Source organism: Protopterus annectens, chromosome 15.part0 (assembly GCF_019279795.1).
Source record: "Protopterus annectens isolate FY-2018-M chromosome 15.part0, PAN1.0, whole genome shotgun sequence".
Lineage (NCBI taxonomy): Eukaryota > Metazoa > Chordata > Ceratodontiformes > Protopteridae > Protopterus > Protopterus annectens.
This window is the reverse complement of record NC_056749.1, coordinates 439,323,555-439,346,509: the sequence shown is the minus strand read 5'-3', so window position 1 is coordinate 439,346,509 and position 22,955 is coordinate 439,323,555. Positions and strand designations below refer to the sequence as shown.

Here is a 22,955-nt window from a genome sequence, read left to right as displayed (position 1 = left end):
GACCCATTAACCCTGATATATAAACTCAAAATGCCTGACCTTCTCTGACTAGCAGTGTAAACTCCTCCACCAAAACTCAACAACTTTAAATCCACTTACTTCCATCAGTAACTGTTGCCCACTTGTGTTCCCCTTGTGTAACCTCCTCACTCGCCACTGCTTCCATTATCTGTGAATTCACTGTATCTCCGCAACTGGTACTCAGCACACCACCATCTACAAAGCAAAGGACAAAATTAAATCCTCTAATATGTAAAGAGAAGGCTCCACCTTATACCCACCTATTCCAAATTATAGCAGCAGCGTTCTAAAAAAACCCCAACTGCAAGAAAGAAAAAACATGTAAATCATCTAAAATACATAACGCACATTTCAAGACATCTTATGAAACAACCTATCCTGCCAACCCGGGAAGGAGTGTACCACCGCCCCACACATTTATGACAAAGCAGCCATAACTGAAGCTTTGCTTCCAATGAACCTATCAAACACCCACTATAAATTTAACTACCAATCAAGTATGTTACAACTAAATCCCACACCTGTAGGGTCAGACCTATCAATATCCACAAAAGTGGGAAGCGACAGGTTACAAGACCCCCCACCCTTGCCCCAAAGCTCACTTGACTAACCATTACCCAACCCTCTTCAGCTATTGCAACTCTATCTCACCCATGTTCAACCCCAAAATCCCCTTAATATAACTAATCCCCTATTTACCATGCTCCTAACTTATCTCAGGCATCTATTGTCACAGTAACCCAGACTGTATGACTCTTATTCACTTAAATGAGCCTTAATAATGTTACCTGCAACCTCAATGTCTTCCTCCAATGTCCAGCAACTCCAAGAGCACATAAGGAAAAAACGGTTGATAGGGCCTATATGCACTATTATGGATCAAAGCCTGCCCTGAATTCCTGCTGTGGTATCTCCACCCCTCACGGCCACCCCCGAATCCACTGGCAAAACAACTTCTGCCATTAAAGAAATTAGCCATTACCTATTCATATGAACAGCAAGTGCAGTACTAATTTCTGTATCATTATACCCCCATTGCAAAACAATAAAATGAACATACAAATGAATGTATGGTGCAGAAGCACTTTTCATAATAGGTATTAAAACAAGTCCATATTGCCAGGATGATTCTATCAAACATATGGTTCTCGTAGAGAGAATTTAGTTGCAGCTTTAATGCAAAGGAAGTCAGATATGCCAATTTCTGAGTGTAAAATTATAGATGTGGATGTGCATTTTATACATATAAGCATCCCCAGGTTCAAAACTCACCCATGTTGACATTGTCTCACACTGATACTGGGTATATAGTACTATTCACTGCATGTAAAACCCTCAATTTATTTGCTTCACATGCAGAACTTCAATATTTTAATTTCTAGTAAGACTTTCAAAGTATCACATTTTCTTACTTACATTGACATTAAAACCACCTGTATTCATCAGCTATATAACTTTTATCAATTATACCATAAACTATGACAAGTTAAATACATAACTGTTGACTGGAAAAATTGCATGTTTCCTAGGACAAATATGTATTGCCTAAGGAAAGACATACCTGTTAGCCATCATCCACAACTGAAAACCGGCATCCCCTCTCCCCGAAGCACACAAATAACATTCCACTGCCACCCCTGATTTACTGTTCAGCTGTGCAACACAATTAAACTTGCGAAGAGACTCAGCCATTCATCGGACCCAACCTTGCACTGTGCCCTCTGGCATCCATGACCCAATCACATATCTCTTCCCCAACAGTAGACAGGTCATCCGAACCGCATGCTTTCAAGTCAAAACGCAAACCCATTCAAAGCCCACAGAGTCGACAACCAAGCTACAAAGCCAAAAACATCGCAGCCACTCCACACAACACACCACAAACCCAACAAGTCACTGAAACAACAAATCCCACCCTCAGCGCCACCAATTCTGGTCAGGCAGGACAACCCACCATACTCACAAGCAACTCTCGCCCACGCTATTCCCACCAACAATGCCACCAAACTGCCACAATGGCACTCCAGTCAGACCAGAAAAAAAAAAAAAAGGCTGAAAATCAAACACTGCTCTCCATCTCAACTGTAATTAAGCACTTTGCCTACTAACATTAATCTATTATGCCAACTTTACTTAAAGGCAGCACCCTACTGCCAACTAGGCCCACTGTATTTACTTACCATCAAGGCAGACACAAGGAAAGCCTGCAAAACCACCAAGAAAAGCAAGCAAACTGTGAACATAAATCCAACGCTAATGAAAACAAGGCCTTTTTTTTTTTTTTTTTTTAATATAACTACGAACCTCCAATGCCACTCCATGCATGAGTGGCAGCAACCTCATCCCCAAGAAACCCAGAGCCTATGAAATGGTTGGTGTGGCTCTCTCTGGCCCCCCAAACTACCCCCAACACCAACCGAGATGAGACAAGACCCACTAAACCACCAATCACGGACGAAAAGGAAGGGTACAACCCCTGTAAAGGACCACACAATTTTTTCCCCCAGTCCTCTAATTAGCTTCCCCAGCCTGTGTAGGAAGGGACGTGAAAGCTGCCGATCCGGTTGGAGGTGGTGGCTGACCAGCAAACCTCTGTAGCGGGATGATGACAGGTGTGATTGGTATGTTGGAGTGTCCAACAGTCTCTGAGACAGCAGCTTTGATCCTCCATGAGGAATGGTCATCCTATTTGAGGGACTAAGAGCAAGCCCCGAGTCAATGGAGAACTGGGACTTTGTCGATTCCATTCAGAGAATCTGGACCTGAATCGCCTCCTTGCACACCACAATATTGAGGACAACATAACCCCTAAAACTGCAATCAGCAGTCTGCAAGTACAGAAAACTCAAATCCCAGAGCCATTAACATGGCTCGTTGCAGCAGCCTGTTTTTTTTTTTGCTTGCCATCAACTCAGGCTGGCACTGTGCCCATGCCCAGAAATGCTTCCCCCTGCCGATGTCTAATGGATCCCTTATCCTTATGACTACAATGAGAAGTTACAACGCTAACACCAATGGCTTAAGAACAATCACCCCCACTGCACTTGCACTCATCACCACATTCAGAACAGATCGGCGACCCTACACCTTCTGCTCCACTATCTAAAACACACCACCACCAGTAAAAGAAAATCTAAAACAAATGATGGCCACTACCTGAGGCTCCACAATTACTGCACCAACCCAATCAGGAATAGGAACTTAACACCCATAGCTCATACATCCAAATCCCACTAACCAGGATACTTGATTCAAAGGTTTAGTTTTGCCTCTTTCATGTCCATCTAAACCCACCATTGCCTTAAACAGCAACCAAATCCTCTCAACAAACCAAAACAACTCACCAGTTCCTGACTAAAGTAGTCCACGGCCTACCTGCCGCACAATACCACAGGTCGTCACAGACATGAAACTTGTAGTAGCAAGTTCACGTCAAAATGTGATTACTTAACCTAACAACACTAGACTAAACCTTTTAAGCCCCTCCCCATCATTATCTCATTTCCTCCCAATCTCCTCTGCCTCCACTTAGCCCTTTCACCTCCCCAACCCACTTAAATCCCCTTAATATTAACCTAACCCCCCCCCATGAAGATGTCCCAGGACAACTTTGTTGTCAAACTTCATTTGTAACTTACATTCTTTCAATGGCAGCACTGGGCTGGGATTGCAGTGATTTAAGTCAATCAGTGAAAAGCACACCACACTGAATAATAATTAATGAGATTAGAAGGAGGTAAACCCTCCTGCACACTTCTCTTGATGACAATCATGGTATCTAGTACAAACCGATGGACCTCTGCCCCCACCAGAGGTCAAGAGGTCATTATTCCATAGCTCTCCTTCCCCTCTGCCTCCTCAAGGAGGAGAACAGTCTGTCAGAAACTCAGTCCTTCTTAATACTTCCTGCTCTCCAGCAATACACATTGGCTGCTTTGCTTCTTTTGCAATATCTATGACATTCCATCCTCCAGGCCACTGTACCTTCCTTATCATCACCTTACAATTACAGAAGGATAACATGGCTCCTAATGGCTTATTACCTGGGTCCATTTCACTCTTCTGAACATACTTAAAGATGAGCTGATATGTGACTACAGAATAACTCATCATAAACAACTTAAACTACTAAAACCTTTATCAAGTATATGTGTTATTTGGGAAACTACATATACTTTAAGTATTTTACATTATAGTAGCACACACACACAATTTTCTTATGTCACTAAGGAAATTTGTTGTGAAAACATTAGTTTTCTTCTTTTTTAATATATTATTATTACTACATGCACTATTACATCTATTTACTGTTATATAATTATAAAAAGATATTAAACATAAATATTTACATACATTATTATTTTTCTTAACTATTTTTCATAAACTGTGTTCAATTATGAACATGTTTTATGTAACTTAGAACATTTTGGGGTCTCTGATGCTTCAACCTTATACACAATGACATATGTAGGTTTCAAACCATGAATTAACAGTATAATACAACTAGGGTTAACAATTGTTGAAATTTTAACAGTATTGTATGCTTATTTAATTGTTGCAACATTTAATACACTATATATTATTATATTTTTTATATTTTTTATATCAACAAGTTGACTTGACTTATGTACTTGTGCTGTTTGCATGTTCATAGGGATGTGATGTTTGCTACCACTAACGGTCATTGTGCCTTTAAATAGTTTTTTAAAATTCATACTATTTTAAATTGTACTAATTGAATTATTGGTTACAACGTAAATGGATGTAAGCCTTTATAATGGTTATGCTGCCAGTGGTTTTTGTTTCTGAAGAAGTCAGCTAATTGTGCTGACGAAAAACGCTTAAATACATTTCTTTGACTGCCTTGGGTCGTTCACGGCTTGTTTTTGTTTAATACAGAATACCCTAAAAGTTGAATGACTTGTTTAGGCATGTGGACATGTAAAGTACTGACACAAAACACCAAAGAATTTATTAACTACTGTTGGTCCAAACCTTATATTTATATACGCGCGCACACACACACACACACACACACACACACACACACACACACACACACATATATATATATATTACATTATATTATATATCATATATTGGTGTTTGACAGATGCACTGAAACCATAAAATCGAACAAAACAAGTTGAAATCAAAACCCTACAACTGCATAATGCAGAGATATTAAAACTGCCTCCCTACAGGAACCACATTACCACTTATTCTGAGTTATGCCTTCATAATTTTAACATTTTTATTCAGTATTGCATTTTCATTATGTTGATGATCAGTAAAGTGTCAGGCTACGGGCCAGATTCCAAAAAAAGTTGCTCTTAGTGTAAGTCTGTTTCTGATTCTGAAAGACTTGCTCTTAGTGTAAGTGATTTACTATGGTGTAAGGCCTATCTACAAACAGACTTACACCAGGAACCAGATCCCAAAAGACCTCTTGGTGTGAGCTTAGTCTAAGTGGTCACTTACAATGACAGCAAGTCTTTTGGAATGGTGTTGTGTGTGTGTGTGTGTGTGTGTGTGTGTGTGTGTGTGTGTGTGTGTGTGTGTGTGTGTGTGTGTTCCTATTACTGTGATGCAGACATTCAAGGCCCATGTTGGCCTACACAGAAATACCTGCATCCTATCATTTCAAGCTGTGTGTTCTGGACATTGCTGCACAATTCCCACACATTAGCAGATTTGTGTACGCACACAAAAACACACATATACATACCTATCTTTTTATGTGTGGTTATCATGCAACAATGCGTAGAACATGTACATTGAAATGGTGGGATGCAGCTATTACTGTACAGGGTATTAGAATCACATCATGGGTCTTGTATGCCTGCACTAGTTACTTTCTACATGCAAAAAACTTTCCTGCATCCCCTGGAGGCATACAGTTTGCAAGACTATCTCTTTGTAGTTTGTAGCATACAGACAGTAGTGGACTAGACCTCTTAGTTACTGAATGCGCTGAAGAACTTGTTCAACTGAACTATTTCATATAAATGAAAATTAAAAAAATGTACTGCATCAGGATTCAAGCTACTGCAGTCCCTGCTCAGACCACTGAACAGGTAGAAATGTGATTTCCAGGCATTCTGATATCTGCCTGCCTTCTGAGTCGTTAGATTTACTTCTCTGTTCCAGGATTCATCTTATGATGTGGCAACATGATGCTTAATGAAAATCAAGCATATAACATCATTAAAAGGACCCCTAACACTTTTAATAAAATATCTGGCAAGTGCACATAAAAACTCAGCATCTGGCCTTCTGGAAATGCCAGAAAACATGTTCTGTAAGAAAAAAGGAATTATTTTAGGTCAAGAAAATTGTGATCCTGACATCTAACATCAGGAAACAGTCTATGGCTACCATTTGCAAAGAAGCAACAAAACATATTACAGGCTTGCCCAGTGATAGCATTAGAATGACCTTTCTCCATAGTAATAGTACATGAATATGGTGAAACTCAGATTAAAATATAAATGCAGAGTTTTCATTCTGTTCAACAGATGTGCTTTCATTCTGTTTAACAGATATGCTATGTGATCTGTATGGATCCTGTTTCATTTATTTATTTTTGGTCTTGAAACTCCTTCAGAAAAGCTTAGCCTATCTCTTAGTGCTATGTAGTTTGTCATCTGATTATGCCGAAGTACTGCCTTGTAAAATGATGTTTCCCAGTTTCTCACAACCAGTCATGTGTTTGATCTTCTCCCTGAACAAGGACATACTTATCCTCCATGTTTCACAGCCAGAAACTGGTGTCTGGTTATGGCTCATGCAATACAAGCAATAAAGTCTGTTCGCTGAATACTCCTGGGTTTCAACTGCCAGTGTACAGTCACCAGACATTCATTGGGGAGTTATGAATAGCCATGCCAGGCAGATGTTGTTCCCTTTTGTATTATTTACATAACTTGGATGAAAATTAGTACCTTGGGGTGAAGACATGGGAAGGGAGGGAGATAAAGGAGCTACAGTCTCACACATACAAAAAAAAGCTGTGCATACATATGTGCAGTGGATATGCAACCTTCTTGGAATCAAGCTCAGGATTCTAGACTTCTGCTGTCTGATCATCTCTGCCTTATTTACATCACTGGCAGAGCTGTCAGGTCTTCTCTATTTTTTTTTGTAACTGGCCCATCCACATTCAGTCCTCCTTTCCTTATGCTTCAACTTACATTTTTACTCTGTTCTCATTGTAAAGTCCAACTAAAACTACATATTATACACAATGTCTCTCAAGCTTTATAACAGGGAAAATAAATTAGTACTGTAAACATGCCCTTATTTGAAAGAGATCTTTTGCCCATATTGAAATATGTCAAACATTTCTCGAGACTGTATTAAAAGTCAATTAGCCTACACTTTCACTAAAATAGCATTGCAGTAAAGTGTTTCAAAAAACTCTGCACACACTTTTAAAAATGTGTTCTAACATCAGTGAACTTGTTTCATGGCGAGAATCTCTGTTTTACTCATTAGAGTTTATGAACAAGGTTCAGCCAACTGACCCGACCGCAAAAAGGCCTCTTTTTAGCAGTGGCCCAGGGAGACTATCTCCAAAATACAGTATAAAGATCTTAAAAAACAATTGTTACACTATTGAATATTACAAAATCCCTATCAGCATAATCGCTGTAAGCTCAGTAATTACAGTGTACAGGTAATTAGACATTATGGTGAATAATAAGGATTTTTGCACTGATTTCTGCAATATATGTACAGAACAGAACTTAAGAAAAAAGTATAATACATACAAATAGACAAACACTCACACAAACACACACACCGGCCCCGCACATACAGATAGAGAGAGAGAGAGACAGAGAAAGATACATAGCTAGATATTACATTCAACCAGCATAGTTTAAGACATATTTATAGCAAGATATAAACAGTGATAAATACTACATAAAAGATAGGGGAGAATGTCTTATTATGATAAGTAAAGAAAATGTCTATGAGGCATACTATGAGAGGGGTAGTTAGCTGATAGAAGAAAGTAGAATAGAACAGTTGGTAAGACTGGAGGTGAAGTGTAAATTGTTCATAAGAAATGTAAGAAGAAATGGGAAAGGTAACAAGAAAAACAGGGTTTTGAAAGAGTATTTGTCAAAGGAGATGAAAAATGTAAGGATCATTGAAGATCACTGGTGAGTATTGTCGAGCTTTTTAATAAGGCTAATGCTGATGCTATATGAACACTGATTACAAAAACATTTTTATTCTGCATTAAGTAGGTCTTGAGGTTTTGTATGAATATTTTTCTGTTTGTGTCTGATCTTCTTTCTATTGGCAGTGCATCCCAGAGTTTGGTCTGAGTGAAATGAATCTCCTCCATTGTTGTGAGACTTCACGGAAGACAGCAGTAGCTTTTGTTGAGATCTAAGTGGTTTTGGAAGATTCTTCTTCTTCTTCTTTTGGCTTTTCCCAGTTAGGGGTCACCACAGCAGATCATCTGTCTGCTCATGATTAGCATTGGAGTTTTACGGTGTCGAGTTGCCAGCCCGGCGCCCAACCTTCCACAAAAGGCATAGACACGCACGCTCTCACCCCTAGGGCCAATTAGGAGTGTCCAATTCACCTACAGCACGTCTTTGGGATGTGGGAGGAAACCAGAGCACCCAAAGGAAACCCACACGACCACAGGGAGGACATGCAGACTCTGCATACGAGGCACCCTAGCCGAGGATCAAACCAGAGAACCTCTTGCTGTGAGGCGGCAACCCTAACCGCTGCACCAAGATTATAAGTGTAAATAAAAATCTTATGTATAATTTTAAGTTGAAAGAGGATTAGACCATTTGGCTAGTTTAACCAATGTAAGTTTTCTAGGGTTTAACAATGATATGTTCTCTTTTTAACTTTTGCAAAAATATTTTCAACTTTTTTTTCAGGTTTGTTCTGAAGGTGGACCTTTTTTTTTTTGCAGGTTCAGAGTTATTGAGGTATGAAGAATTTTTAGAAGGAGTGTTTCAGCAGTTTCATGTCTTACATTTGGTTAAGTAAGGCTTAGCTTTGTATAAGCAGCCTAGGTTTTCCCATGTCTTGAATACTATGTAGTTGACATGCTGATCAACCCTGAAATTTTCATATAATGACATCTAATAGTTTACTGTACAATGCTTTTCTGAAATTTTGACAGTGTTAGCTGCAGAGGTGATTTTAAATATGTTAGACTGGTATAAATATGAGTGAAGCATGAATAGAATAAGTTTTTTGGGAAGGATTTAGTATTAGGTGCAATTAATTTTGATATCTTTCAATATTATGCAGAGCTTGTCATGCAGTTTTTGTTTGTTTTGCAGTTGATTGGGATATTAGGCTGTGCAGGTGATGATGGAATCATCAGCATATGTATTTGTGCCTATTGTTTGTCTTTTCGGCTTTTCCCGGTTAGGGGTCACCACAGCGGAACTCCGGTCCACTAATGATTGGCAGTCAATTTTTACGGTGCTGAGTTGCCAGCCCGATGCCCAACCTTCAGCGAAGGCACACCCATTCATGCATGCCTTTCGGAGGCCACGGAACCGCGGGGAGGACATGCAGACTCCACACATAATTTAAGAAACTATTAAAAGAAGACCCAGGAAGGATCCCCTGGAAATGCCAATAGTTACGTATTAAAAGAGGAGTATGTGTGTTTCCACTGGATAGCTATCTTTTACATAGTTTTATGTCCACTGTACTGCTACCAAGGTCTAATGTAGACAACCTGCTTGAAAGTAGTTGATGAGAGACAATGTCACATTCGTTGGATAAGTCTAGGTATAGTGTTGAAATTAAAAGTCCTTGATTTTTGAATTTATTTATTGTATCTTGAAGAAAAGTGTTACTGTTTCAGTACTGAGATCAAGCCAAAACTTTGATGAGTTGGTAAAAGCCGTTTCTTTTTCTTGTAACTAGGCAATTTAGAAGTTGATTGCACACACATTTTTCAGAGTCTTTGCTAATGGGGATAGAATATTAATTCTGACGGTGGCCACAGATCAGAAACCTCTGCCTCCACTCCATTTAAGCTACTTACTCCATGCTTGCATTTGACACTTACTTTTCTTTATGAGGTTTTACAACTCAGTGAGATAAATTAAAGGAAACAGCACTTTTTAATAAGAGCCCTAGTACTAACAATACAAAATGAAGAATTTTCAATATAATGCTGCATGATTATTAATACATGGTTAGAATTAAAATAATTGCAAAACCTAAAGTGGCCTCACCACAAAAACAGTGTATATGTAGTACTGAAAATGAAGAGAAAATTAGATGGCATTACGAATGAAAGCTTTCCACATCATTGCATTAAAATGTATGCTCAATTAAAACTACTGGAACATAGCTAATAAAGGCAGTAGAGATCTTTGGGAACACTCAGGCAATAACAATGCAGCACTTCTAAAAGTTCCCTGCATTAATGAGGTCTATGTCAGAACAACGAAAAATCAAACTATCAAATGCTCACATGAGCGAATAATCAGGAACTCGAAATCGCTATAATGGGGGACTGCTCCTCCCACACCCCCCGCTAAATATATATTCCTACTCCAAGATCGCACTACAGTGAGGAAAGGGCAAATATTATGAACTTCACTGTACTACAATCCCAAACAATCAATATCGAATTCCTGATTTTTCGCTCATGTGAGTGCTCAACATTTTGTGTTTTCATCATTCTAAAGTAGGCCTCATTAATGTGTTAAGTGCCTTAACATTTACCTGTCCTCCATCCCTTCCTTCCCATTCTCTTTTGTATGTGTGTCCCATACCCTTCTGAATTCCTCTGTGGATTCCCATTCTACCATCCATTCCATTAATCTATTCCATGGGTCCACAACCCCCTCTATCAAGAAATGCTTCTAGAAATCCAGGGAATAGTTAGTCACTACAGACTGCTGTCTGCATCCTCTCCATTTGTCAGTGCCCTTCCTGTTCAGAATGACTCTTCGTATCTTCCTCACATAATCTCGTTGACTAATATCATACCCCCTGCATCTTTTTGTGTTTCAGATGAGAAAAGTCCTAGGTCTAAGCCTCGATTCCTTTCCTTCCATCCCACGGATCTTTTTGGTACATTTCCTCTGGATTTCTCCTCCAGCCTGATGTCCTTATACAGCTTCTTTAACTGAAAACAGTATTCAAAGTATGTCATTACCTCTTTGCTTCTGCAGTTTATCCACCTGAAGATATAAAGATATACCACAATAATCTGCTTACTAACCGTGAGCTTTACTTATTGTAGTTAAATGTAGGTGTGATCAACACCCTCAGATTGTATTCCTGCTCTGCTGCCGTCACTTTGGTTTGTTACGGCTTGTACCACACACCGGAGCTGTTGTTTGTTACAGCTTGTACCGCACACTGGAGCTGTTGTTTGTTACAGCTTGTATCCCACACCGGAGCTGTTGTTTGTTACAGCTTGTACTCCACATCGGAGCTGTTATGTCCTAAGTGCAGAACTTTGCACTGAATTTGAACTGTAGCCCTTCTACTCATTCATCAGCCATTCCCCAATGGGAACTAGTGAGCAGAAATGCAACCTGTAATTAACTAAAAACATAACTACTAATATGTTTTGGCTTGCATTAGAACATAAAATCAAACCCTCACTAAGCAGAATAACACTTGACTAGCAACTAACATTCACCTCACAAACCCAGAATATCACAACAGCAGCCCTTAGAGAGTTATGCCTAAAATATAAATTTTCAGTATCATTTGTAATGCCATGGCTTACCTGGATTCTAAGGGAAGCAGGTTTGAATGGTCAGTTGATGTTAAAATGCCAAAATGCATAATGTTGACACATACTGTGCATGCTCCAAGGATTACTCTCAGCAGGCTATACCAAAAAAAGTGTTTATATTCTTAGCATAACTGTCGGATGACTGCTATTATGATATTCTTTAACGAAATAAAAATAAAAACTTGAAATGAGCCCTAAAATTAAAACTAAACCAAATTAAACTAAACTAAACCAAATAATAAATAAAATAATATTATTACATACCATTATCTGCGATTATCACAGTCTCCTTATCTCCATAAGCACATTAGAAAAATTAAAAAAGGTTCATAGTTTGATTACAACAGTTTTTTAGGCAATGAGAAATCCTCCTTGTAATATTTTATAAGTTAATAGAAGATTACTAGGCTAATGGCCCTACAGCCCTGACAAGCCTAGCCATATTTATCCTGAGTTGTCCCAATTGTTGGTGGTTAGATGAGTGAAGTTTGGAGAGGTAAGGGATGGTAGTTAATACCAGCTTCCTCTGTCCAGGATGGCCATGGGCGCCAACCCAGGAGTGAATTTGCGGTCACCCATCCATTGATGTAGGTTGCATTTGAATGTTTTCACCATTAAAACTCTATTGATCAACTTGTATAAACAATATAACCATACCAGCAGCACAACAGACTAAAAACAGAATTACAAACAAGAAAAACTTGCATGCAAGGTATCTATGGGAAATAGAGCCTAACAGTAGACAGAATACTGATGCCCAGAATCAATTTAACTAGAAAGTTTTGAATAATATGACCCATTTACTTATAAAGAAAAGTGTGTATCAAGCAAGGAGCATAAGCAAAAACATCAGTCATCTTAAATAATATTCTTCACATCTCTAAACTATATTTTGAGAAAAATGTGAACCTCCTAAAACTCCAGTGCTAAGGTCAGTTTTCCTACAAGACAATAAATATTATAATGCACCAGATAAAAACCAAGAATCTAGTTCTACAAGACCTATGAAAAACATCTTATGTATCCAAGGTTGCTACTTTACCCTCTTATTTTATCATTTTCTGTAGACATTCCTAAATTACACATTTGGCATAATCCCTTTAGCTTCTTCACCATTTTGGGTCTTTTCATTTTTAGAACCAGTCAACAAAACCAAGAATGTGTGTGTGTGTGTGTGTGTGTGTGTGTGTGTGTGTGTGTGTGTGTGTGTGTGTGTGTGTGTGTGTGTGTGTGTGTGTGTGTGTGTGTGTGTGTGTGTGTGCGTCTGTGTGTGTGTCTGTGTGTGTGTGTCTGTGTGTGTCTGTGTGTGTCTGTGTGTGTGTTAGTTACAGATATCCTGTACGTCTTGTCTGACATGACTGCGCTGTTCACATTCTCAGAATATATGCAGCCAGTCTCCTAAACCTCTTTCACTCTCCAACATTCAGGGTTAGTAGTCGGATGTATTTGCATAAACACAGAAGGTTTATAAAAAGAAAATAAATAAACATGAGCAAACGATGATTCTGAATTTCCATAAGCTTATGGCATATTTGCACATCAAAATCAGTAAGTTTCGTATTTCTGGGGATATTTACTTGTGTGAGTCTCTTTCCCACGCCAGTCTACATTTGTTGGTTTCCTTATCCCAGTATGTATTGCTGATAATTCCTGCACATGAATACCAAACAAAGTATTTGTTTCAATATACCAAGTTACCCAAAGAGGCCAATTTGTCTGCTCTGCAATTACTGATTTAAGTTTCCTTAACCCAACAATCAACTCTGGAAAAGAACTTCTAAAGTCTATACCTAGTTTGTAAACATTAGTCTTTCAATTTACTGCACACCTCGCTAGGGTAAAATACCCATAAGACACTGTAAAAACAAGTTAAAACAAAATAAGCATCTTTGCTAAGAAGGGAAGAACAACACCACTGCACCACATCCACATAAGGCACTATTTTCTCCACACTCCTGCAAAAAACAGTTATAGGATTTTCTAGGACATTCCATCGATATGCATAAACATTGAAGTAGTAGATCAATGCCATCAAGTCAACAAAATACTTACCAAAAACACACTGAATCTCCAAGCTATCAAAAACAGAACACAAGTACTTCCCTTTGTAATCACTAAACCAAAACACTAGCACTACCTTTCTTTGAATGGTGGCACTTTTACCACACACAAATAAACACTAAAACTACCCACTTACATAGCCCTAACTTCAATCCTACACACACGCGTGTGCACACACACACACACTCTCTCTCTCTCCAAAACATTTACTTAAAGTATTAAATCTATGAATATGTTTGTGTGTATCTACACCGAACAGAGTACAACATTGAAGGTTGGTAGAACAACATGTGTGGTTGATCAACAATCCCTGGTAAGGGAATATTCCCTTTCCCCCAGGGATTGTGCAATCTCTGAGTTATTATATGTAATTAGCAGGGGGCTTTCCCCACTGCAAAAACACTTTTTTTGGTGTAGCCTGCTGAGAGTAATCCTTGGGGCATGCACAGTATATGTCAACATTATGCATTTTGGCATTTTAACATCAATTGACCATTCAATGTAATGGATATATATATATATATATATATATATATATATATATGCACACACACAAAAAAAAAAAAATATATATATATATATATATATATATATATATATATATATATATATATATATATACACACATATACATATACACATATATATATATATATATATATATATATATATATACATACACACACACACACACACACACAAACATATATATATATATATATATATATATATATATATATATATATATATTTATATAGTTCCCCTTCACAAGAAGATCGAATGGATGAAAGCTCGAAATTCATAGTCTCGACCAGAATCTTCAACTTCCATTCACTTGAAATTGTGAATGGGAGCCTTAGGTTTTAAAAAATTAAAAATCAACTTACTTTATTGCAGGGGGCCAGGTCCCCCTGTACCCTAGTAGTTTAAATGTGAATGTTCCGTGACTGCACTATAGCGGAGGAATGGAAAATCTTCCGTTTTGCACTTACGCGTATAGTACAGAATGGGAGTTTTCCCTTTCCTTCACTATAGTGCAATCTTGGAGTAGGTATATTTAAGTGGGGGGGGTGTGGGGGGTGCGCCCCCCTGCGAAAACATTTGAAAGGTGTTAATTTTTTTTTTTTTTTGTCCCTTTCATATGTTCGAGTTTCTCTAAATTCGAGATTCTTCTTTCGCGTTTAGAGAAATTTGATCATATGAAGGTGAACTATATATATATACATGGATTCACTTCTGAATGTCGAATTTCCGAAACATCGAATATCATATGGTCAAGACCATATAATCAAAAGTACATTCTGAAATAAACCCCGCAAAAGAAAACAACTTTCTCAACATTTATGCACCTGTACCCCCAAACCCCTGCTACTTAAATATACCAACTCTGAGATCGCACTACAGTAAGGAAAAGGGAAATCTCCCCTTCCGTGCTGTATGCAGATCTCCGTTCAGAATTTTGAAGTTCTAAACTTCGATCATATGGTCTTGACTATATGAAATTTGAGATTTTAGGATTTCGAAATTCTGAAGTGTACCCATATATACATACATATATATATATATATATATGTATATATATATATATATATATATATATATATACATATATATATATATATATATATATATATATATATATATATATATATATATATATATATATAGAGAGAGAGAGAGATATTTATATACTGAGAGAGAGCAAGAGATATGTATATATGTGTGTGTGTTTGTGTGTGTGGATGGGTTTGTGCACGCATGCACATGCATGTCTTCAGGCTGCTACCTCCACTATCAATATCTGTGTGATGCGCAACCCCTCTTGACTTATTGTTTACTTATTTTATTAACCAGGTAAATCCAGCTTTGCAGTACCCAGTTACAGTGGTGATCTGCAGGAGAAATAGTTCACAGCAGTTGTAAGTATTGATTAACCAATATTACTGAGTAGCAGCCTTCATCCTTGCATATAACATATACACAGCACATTGATTTATCACTGGTACACTTCATATATCAGCAATATAGGCAATATGAAGTGATGCCCTAGTATGAATACTGTGAAAAACATTACAATGACAAAGTCCAGCCTAGTGGAAATTGTACGTCATGTTTCTTAGCAAGTACAATGTTAGGAGAGTTTTGCACAGACAGGCAGAAACATGAGCCATTTGTTGTGGACACATCCTTTGCTAAACAGTTCTCAGCTATGCACAGTATAGTGCACTGGTATGTAAGTGCACAACCGATATGCACAATAACTTGAAATATGGTTATGTTTAGTAAAAGTGACTTAAGGGACAAGCTTATTTAAGGTGAATTCAGTTAACTGGAAGGGAAGAAAAGTGCTACAGCTGATTTGCAATGTAATTTAAAAATGAGGAACCAAAATGAAGTGGGCATATAAACCTAGGGAAAGGTTTACAGGTACAAATGTAGGAAATTCATGTTTAACTAACTGAACATAAGTGAAGTAGATTTTTTTGGTTGCATGTAAATGAAGTAGTATAAGTGTGCCAGGTATTTAAAAGAAATATTTGGGTGATACCATCATTCAGCTTACTTTTAGCTGCTGTACATTATATGCTACAGTATTCCAGATCCCCTTAAACCATTATGCAATATCTATGTTTTTTGTTTGTTTTTTTTATTTTGAATTTAAATTGCTTCCTGATATTTGAATGCATGATTTAGTGCAACCAATTTCCTCCACAAATGACAAGTTCAAACCTTTGTATACCCCTATTATTTTTTCGTCTTCTCTTCTAAGAAGAACAGGAACACTAAATTAATTGTTTTTTAGCAGCATGTGAAAATAACCTTAACACCCCACATATAACAACCTTATCATTTAAAAATTATTCTGCTCAGCCTCCTCTGAGCTCTCTTCCTGCTTATGTCAAGTCTCCCATTAAATTTCACATTTTCATCATTCATACTGTGTTTCCCTATAGTTGCTTCGGTCAGTACTATGGTGTTCAGTGATTCCTTGGATTAATCTAAAGTAAGAAGTTTATCACTGATATTAGATGTTTACAGTTCTCTGCACTGTTTCTTTTCAGTCACAAGACCAACAGTTCTTTGTACAAAACTGTGGGAATCAGTGAACAGACTGAGCTAGTACAACAGAGGTACATAAGGTTAAACGGTACTTCATCAAAGAATAATTAGATCCTGTAACCCATCTCCCTGGGAACACTGCTCTTACCTAATCGAAAACATTGTAGCACCTATCAGGAAAGTACATGTGAGAAGATTTATAACTCATATTACATACCTGTGTTGCTCTCATAGTCGCCAATAAACCGTTTGGTGAGGAATCGTACCACAAGTGCTGAAAGACAATTAAAAACATCACAAACTGACAGAAACACTTTCTTAAAAATGCAGTTTACTGACTTCTTTACTTGTAGTGACCAAAAATGCATTATTTAGGGAAAGACATTTTCACATAAACTAAGCAAACATGATTTAAATGATGCTGAAACTAGGAAGAATTTAATTTTTATTTTTTAATTCTGACATGGTACATAATCTATATCACACATACACACAAAGTGGTAGAATGAATCAAGTGGGTAAACCCTGAAATCATTTCATAAGGATTAGCAGAATTTAAGAAGCAAAACCAAGTTAACAAAGATACTAGTAAGATATATGGCTTTTACAACAACCAGCAAAAATGGATAGACTGAATGACCTAGCAGTTTTCAGACTTCATGCTGAATGTATTTCTTTCACTTATTTGGAAGCTACTGCCTGTATCAGCATGTTTTCTTCTGTAAAATGCTGCTTAAGGGAATACAGATAGCATACTTGCTTTAGCTAGGAGCTTCAACTTGCAAAATATGGTTCTATTTTTAAATTCCAAATTAACAGAATTCCAAGTGTTGTTTTTACTAAATGGACAAAGCCCCCACCCTCTACAACTAAACATTCAGTGGACGATGTCATGTTTCTCCTTCATTAATATAATCAATTCCAAGTTTGCTGCTTCTTAGGAAGTGGGAGATGTCTCGGATTATTCAAAAGATTCACAACCATTTCACACTCCTACACAGTATAGATTCAATCACTGAAAGTAAAATCTATAAATTCTTATGGGTTTGTACTCAAATTATGTTGGATGTTTAAATTATGTAATGTAGTCTGGATATGGCAGTGAAATGCCAGCAAGTGCCCCAGAGACTGGGAGATGTCAGATAACACACTCTGGTCAGAGGACTTCCTTCCTGGAGAACCCAGGAAGCAAGCCCTGGAGCAATAGCACACATAACGATACAGAAATAATGTTTTAACGTAGGTGATAAATGACAGCAGCTATGCAGCTGGCAAGACCTACATAGTTTATTTAAAAACTGTGTCTACATCCCCAAAATATAGCTGTATGAGCTCCACATAACTGTAAGAAGACAGTTTAAAATAATTACATATTTCTTCTAGCTCCCGAAATTACTTGTGGGGTAACTGTGACAGGACCAGTAGAATATTACAGCTGCAAGGATTTGACATAAGGGATCAATGTCCTGCAAGGCACCCAGATTTTGGAAGACATCTGTGTGAGATAAAAGCTGTGAATGATAAAAGGTACTAGGTATAACAGGCTAAATATGTTCAGCAGCCTCCTTATTAATGGTGGTGTAAGACAGTTAACCTAAAGGTCATTTCACCTCATTCTAAACAAATGAGCATTCAGCAGAGCTAACGCCATAGCCGGATGGCATTGTAATCATTTTGCAGGGGTAGGTAAACCAGATATGCATTCTATAGCACTGTGGTACTGAAGTAACACAGTCAGTTCAACCAAATATAACTTAAAAGTGATATGACAGTGAGACCAATACCTAGTGCAGTGCCATCCCATTTCTGTGAGAATACACATGGAAACAGCTAAAAATAAAAATTTGTGTTCTCTTGGGAACAATAGTCCCATGTCCCCCTGCAGAGGGCATCACCTCCTGCACCTCTTTTTTATTATAATCACTTCTGAGATCACACACCATTTCAGGTCAAATTAGTCACATTCAGGGAGGAGTCTCTCTCTGTGTTTCTCTCTCCCTCAAATGCACATTGATGTAATGATCAGTTGACAACTTATCACACCTCTCAACTATCCAGATTTTCACAGGATGTCCGGATTTTTGCCTTATATTTTTGGTCTTTACCTCATACAATTTGTGGTTTTCTGACAAATAATTGATGATTGATGTCATTACATAACGACACACATTTGAGTTTCAGGCTTCATATCCTTCCAAAAAATGCATGACAACTCCAAACATGTTACTGTAGAACTTTCTAAGTTTACAAGAGCAATATTTAAAATATGTTGCTGATTTTGGACCTTTGTCCCTCCATTATTTTTGGCTTTGTCCAGATTTTTGTGCTTAGAGTTTGAAAGGTATGCAATTTACATAAACATTTTTCAGCTTGTCAGGTATTTATTTTAAAAGAGCAAAATAAATGTATGCAATATTCTGTTTATATCATTAAAGCAGATTAAAAATAATGAACTGGACATCAATTGAGCCATAGGGAAAGTGTCACTGATGGGTTCAGGCTTATTGTTTTCAGTGAAGTATGCCTCTTTCTTGCTGTTTGTGTTATGATCTGCTCCCCTGTTTTAACAGTTGCCCTCCCAACTGCCTCACTACCTGAGTTGCAGGTTAAAGCAGAACTATCCGTGCAGATACAGACAGTGTCATTCCTAACTTGAGGAAAAATGATGCACAATGTTAGAATGTTCCAGATTTAGCAAATAAAGTCTCCTTCCACAGACATAATTTCTCATACATCTGGTGCACACACACACACCTACCTGATATACACCTGATATAAGTGAACTTCCTGAAATGCCTTACGGACTCCCTTGGCCATTGCTGTTCGTCCACTAGGTTACTCTATGGCTACAGTAATGAGGACATCAAGGGCTATGCAGTAGTGACAAAGGTGCTCATTCCTCTAACAACTACAATAAAGGTGGACACCCAGATATCTGATACCATAAACTTAATGAAAGACTATTATAATGTTAAGCTTGTGAAGCATCTAATGGTATAGTAGTCCCAATGCTCATTCCTACCTTTGAAAATTTGTCTCTCAGCAGACAGAATTTTACAGTTTCCAGAAACACTATCAATATCTGCAAGAAACCCTCTGGATTTATCTGCTGTAACTGCTCTCTGTATTCTGTTATATGATGATAGTACAAACATTGTCAGGTTTGTTAAAGAGGGAGTTATAAATCTGTTCCCTGGTGTACTACAGCTATACTCATATATATATATATATATATATATATATATATATATTCACTTTATAATCTCGAAATTCTGAAATCTCGAATTTCAGTATTTCGAGACCATAAACACGAACGTTCCAAATCCCGAAAGCCCAAAACCACGAAACACAAAATCAATCAAATAAACACACCATACACCACACAACACATACATCATCCAACCCCCACCACAACAAACAAAACACACACAAACACAAAAAGACAAACAAACCTACAATGCATATAAGCAGGGGGCAAGCCCCCCTGCACCCCCACACCCCCTACTTATATACTAACTCCGAGATTGCCCAAACAGGAAAAGACAGCAAACTCACACCCAGACATTCCACAGTCCCTTGTACACAGACACACACATCACACATATACAAACACCAGCACATACAAAACTTACACACTCATACTTTCACATACCTACACTAACTCACACGTACAACTTAAAAACACACTCACATACATTCAAACTCCCACCCAAAACTCTTATAAAACACTTACCTTAAATCGCATCTACATCCAAACAAAATACCATACACCATCCACAGAAAACACCAGATGTAACGAAGCGTAAAGCTATAACCGCGAATTTGAGATATTCAAATTCGCGATTATGCACTTTAGCTATTCTAAAAACACTGCTGATATTTCTGTCAGAGAAAACTTTTCCAGGTTGGCACAAAAAGCTGAAAAGTTTGGCACACACATAAGATATGATTTCACTATGAAGGGTCAGAATCCAGATGCTTGGAATTGCTTTTGCAGTCACAACTAATTGAAACACATCTGTGCATTTTGATGCAATGGTACAAATCAAAACCTTTTTTTTTTTTGCTGGTGGCAAACCCCACACATTCCAAACCTATATTTTCCAACACCATGGCTGCATGACATTGGGGAAAAGAGGATCTCACCAAAATAGTGCTCTGCAATTTCAGGCAATCATGCTTTTCACTCTTTTTCATTTCTCCAAAACTTTTGGGTTTCTAATACCATGATGGGAATGGACCCCATTCCTAAGTCAAACTATGATTAAAGTTCATGAAATTAGTATTGTTTCACTCTTTGATGTCAGCCAAAAGTGTTCTTCACAGCACCCGCAATGTGCCCAGTTATGACTCCTTCTGCAGTTCGTATGGAGTTACATGTATTGGCAACATATCTAAATATGACTGTAGACTCTTTTTTTATAAGACCCATTGCTCCTACTACTATTGCAGCTATATGGGTATCCTTCTTCCACACTGCTCTCGTTTCTGCTTGCAAATCCTGGTATTTTATAACTTTGTGTCTCTCTCTGTATGCAGGACACTGTAGTTACTGACTGTGGTGATTTCAATGCTCAGTGCTTTTTTTGTCTTCTTTTCTTGGACCCTTATATCCAGTTTTCTAGCATCTATCTTTTGAACTGTTGGTAATTGATGATCCCATGTGATGTAGACTTAATTTTCTGTGATGCTTTATGGCTTATGTTTCCAGTGTTTTTCAGCCACTTCAATACCATAATGTTTGCACAGTCCCCAGTGCAACAGTCTTACCACATTATTATGCCTTTTAGTATACAGTCCTTCTGCCATTGGTATGTCACAACCAGCAACGAGGCATGCAACTGTTTCCAGTTCAGTTTTAAAAAAACCTACATTTGTCTGTTTCTCCCACACATCCAATGGACTTTGTAAACCAAGATGTACGTAGCCCACAATCTTGGGCCACCAATATCAACCTTTCATCTCTTTGTTTGAATTCACCTCTCCTTGACCATTCCTGCATTCATTCCTGATCAACATACATGAGGTTCTTCCAGGCATTTTCTATACATGCAATTATATTTATGTGTTTTCCACATTTCTTGCCTTTTCATCTGGTCCTTCACCTTATAGTCTTTCTTTTGTTTTGTTTTTTTGCCACATTCAGTTGCTGCCTAATTTTTATCTGCTTATGGTTTGATTTCCATTCCTGCTTGATGCCGATATGCTTCTGCTAAGTTAAGCAGAGAAGTCATCTTAGATTTATTCTCCTCATGTTTCAAAACATTCACTACATTTGGGTCTTGTGAGGTCAGCAGATATGTGTAGAGTCCCATGACTGCAGATCTATATATGTAATCAATTTCAAGGAGGCCCATCCCTCCTTCAGAATGGGGAATATATAATCTTGGTATGCACTGATTTTTTATAGATCATTTGGTGAACATGAAGCATCCTTCTTGTTTTAATATCTAATCTATCCAGCATGTTTTGGGGCCAATCAATCACTCCAAAACTGTAAGTTTGGACTGGAAGAGCAAATTGGTTTACAGACTGGATTTTGTTCCTAGATGTCAATGCTGTTTTTAGAATTAATTTAAGTCTTCTAAAGTATTCCTTACTAAGTTTTATTCACATTTGTTCATGTTTTATTGCTGATCCTTCATCATTTCCCAGGTATTTATCTACTCCCCCTTGCTCAAGTTCTTTTATAACACATTCTTGTCCCAAACTGATGTTTTCCTGTTGCTGCAGTTTTCCAGCTTTAAAGGTTGCTTTTGCACATTTATCAAGACCAAATGACATTCTAATATCATCTGAAAAAGTTTTGACAACCTGCAGCTGTGCTTTCAGTTCCTCATCTGATGAGCTATACAGTTTTAAATCATTGACAAAGAGAAGATGAGAAGTCTTTAGACTTTGTTGTTTTCTAGGAGCCAAATTATAGCCTTGGCCAAAGCTGTTAAGTAGACAGCTTAATGAGTTAAGGGCAAGGCAGAATATCAACGGTGACAGAGAGTCACCCTGGAATATCCCTCTTTGAATTTTTATCCCCAGGATAATAATTTGTACTTTA

General features: G+C 37.7%; 1 protein-coding gene across 1 annotated transcript in view; it reads right to left on the bottom strand.

The window, feature by feature from the left end:
- The window catches only part of LOC122789746 (ras-like protein family member 11A-like), a 550,204-nt gene that overhangs the window by 124,370 nt on the left and 402,879 nt on the right, over positions 1 to 22,955 (bottom strand). Inside the window, exon 2 of the mRNA XM_044057181.1 lies at positions 17,118 to 17,174. Within this exon, the coding sequence (XP_043913116.1) occupies positions 17,118 to 17,174 (57 nt within the window). The remainder of the gene's footprint in view (positions 1 to 17,117; positions 17,175 to 22,955) is intronic.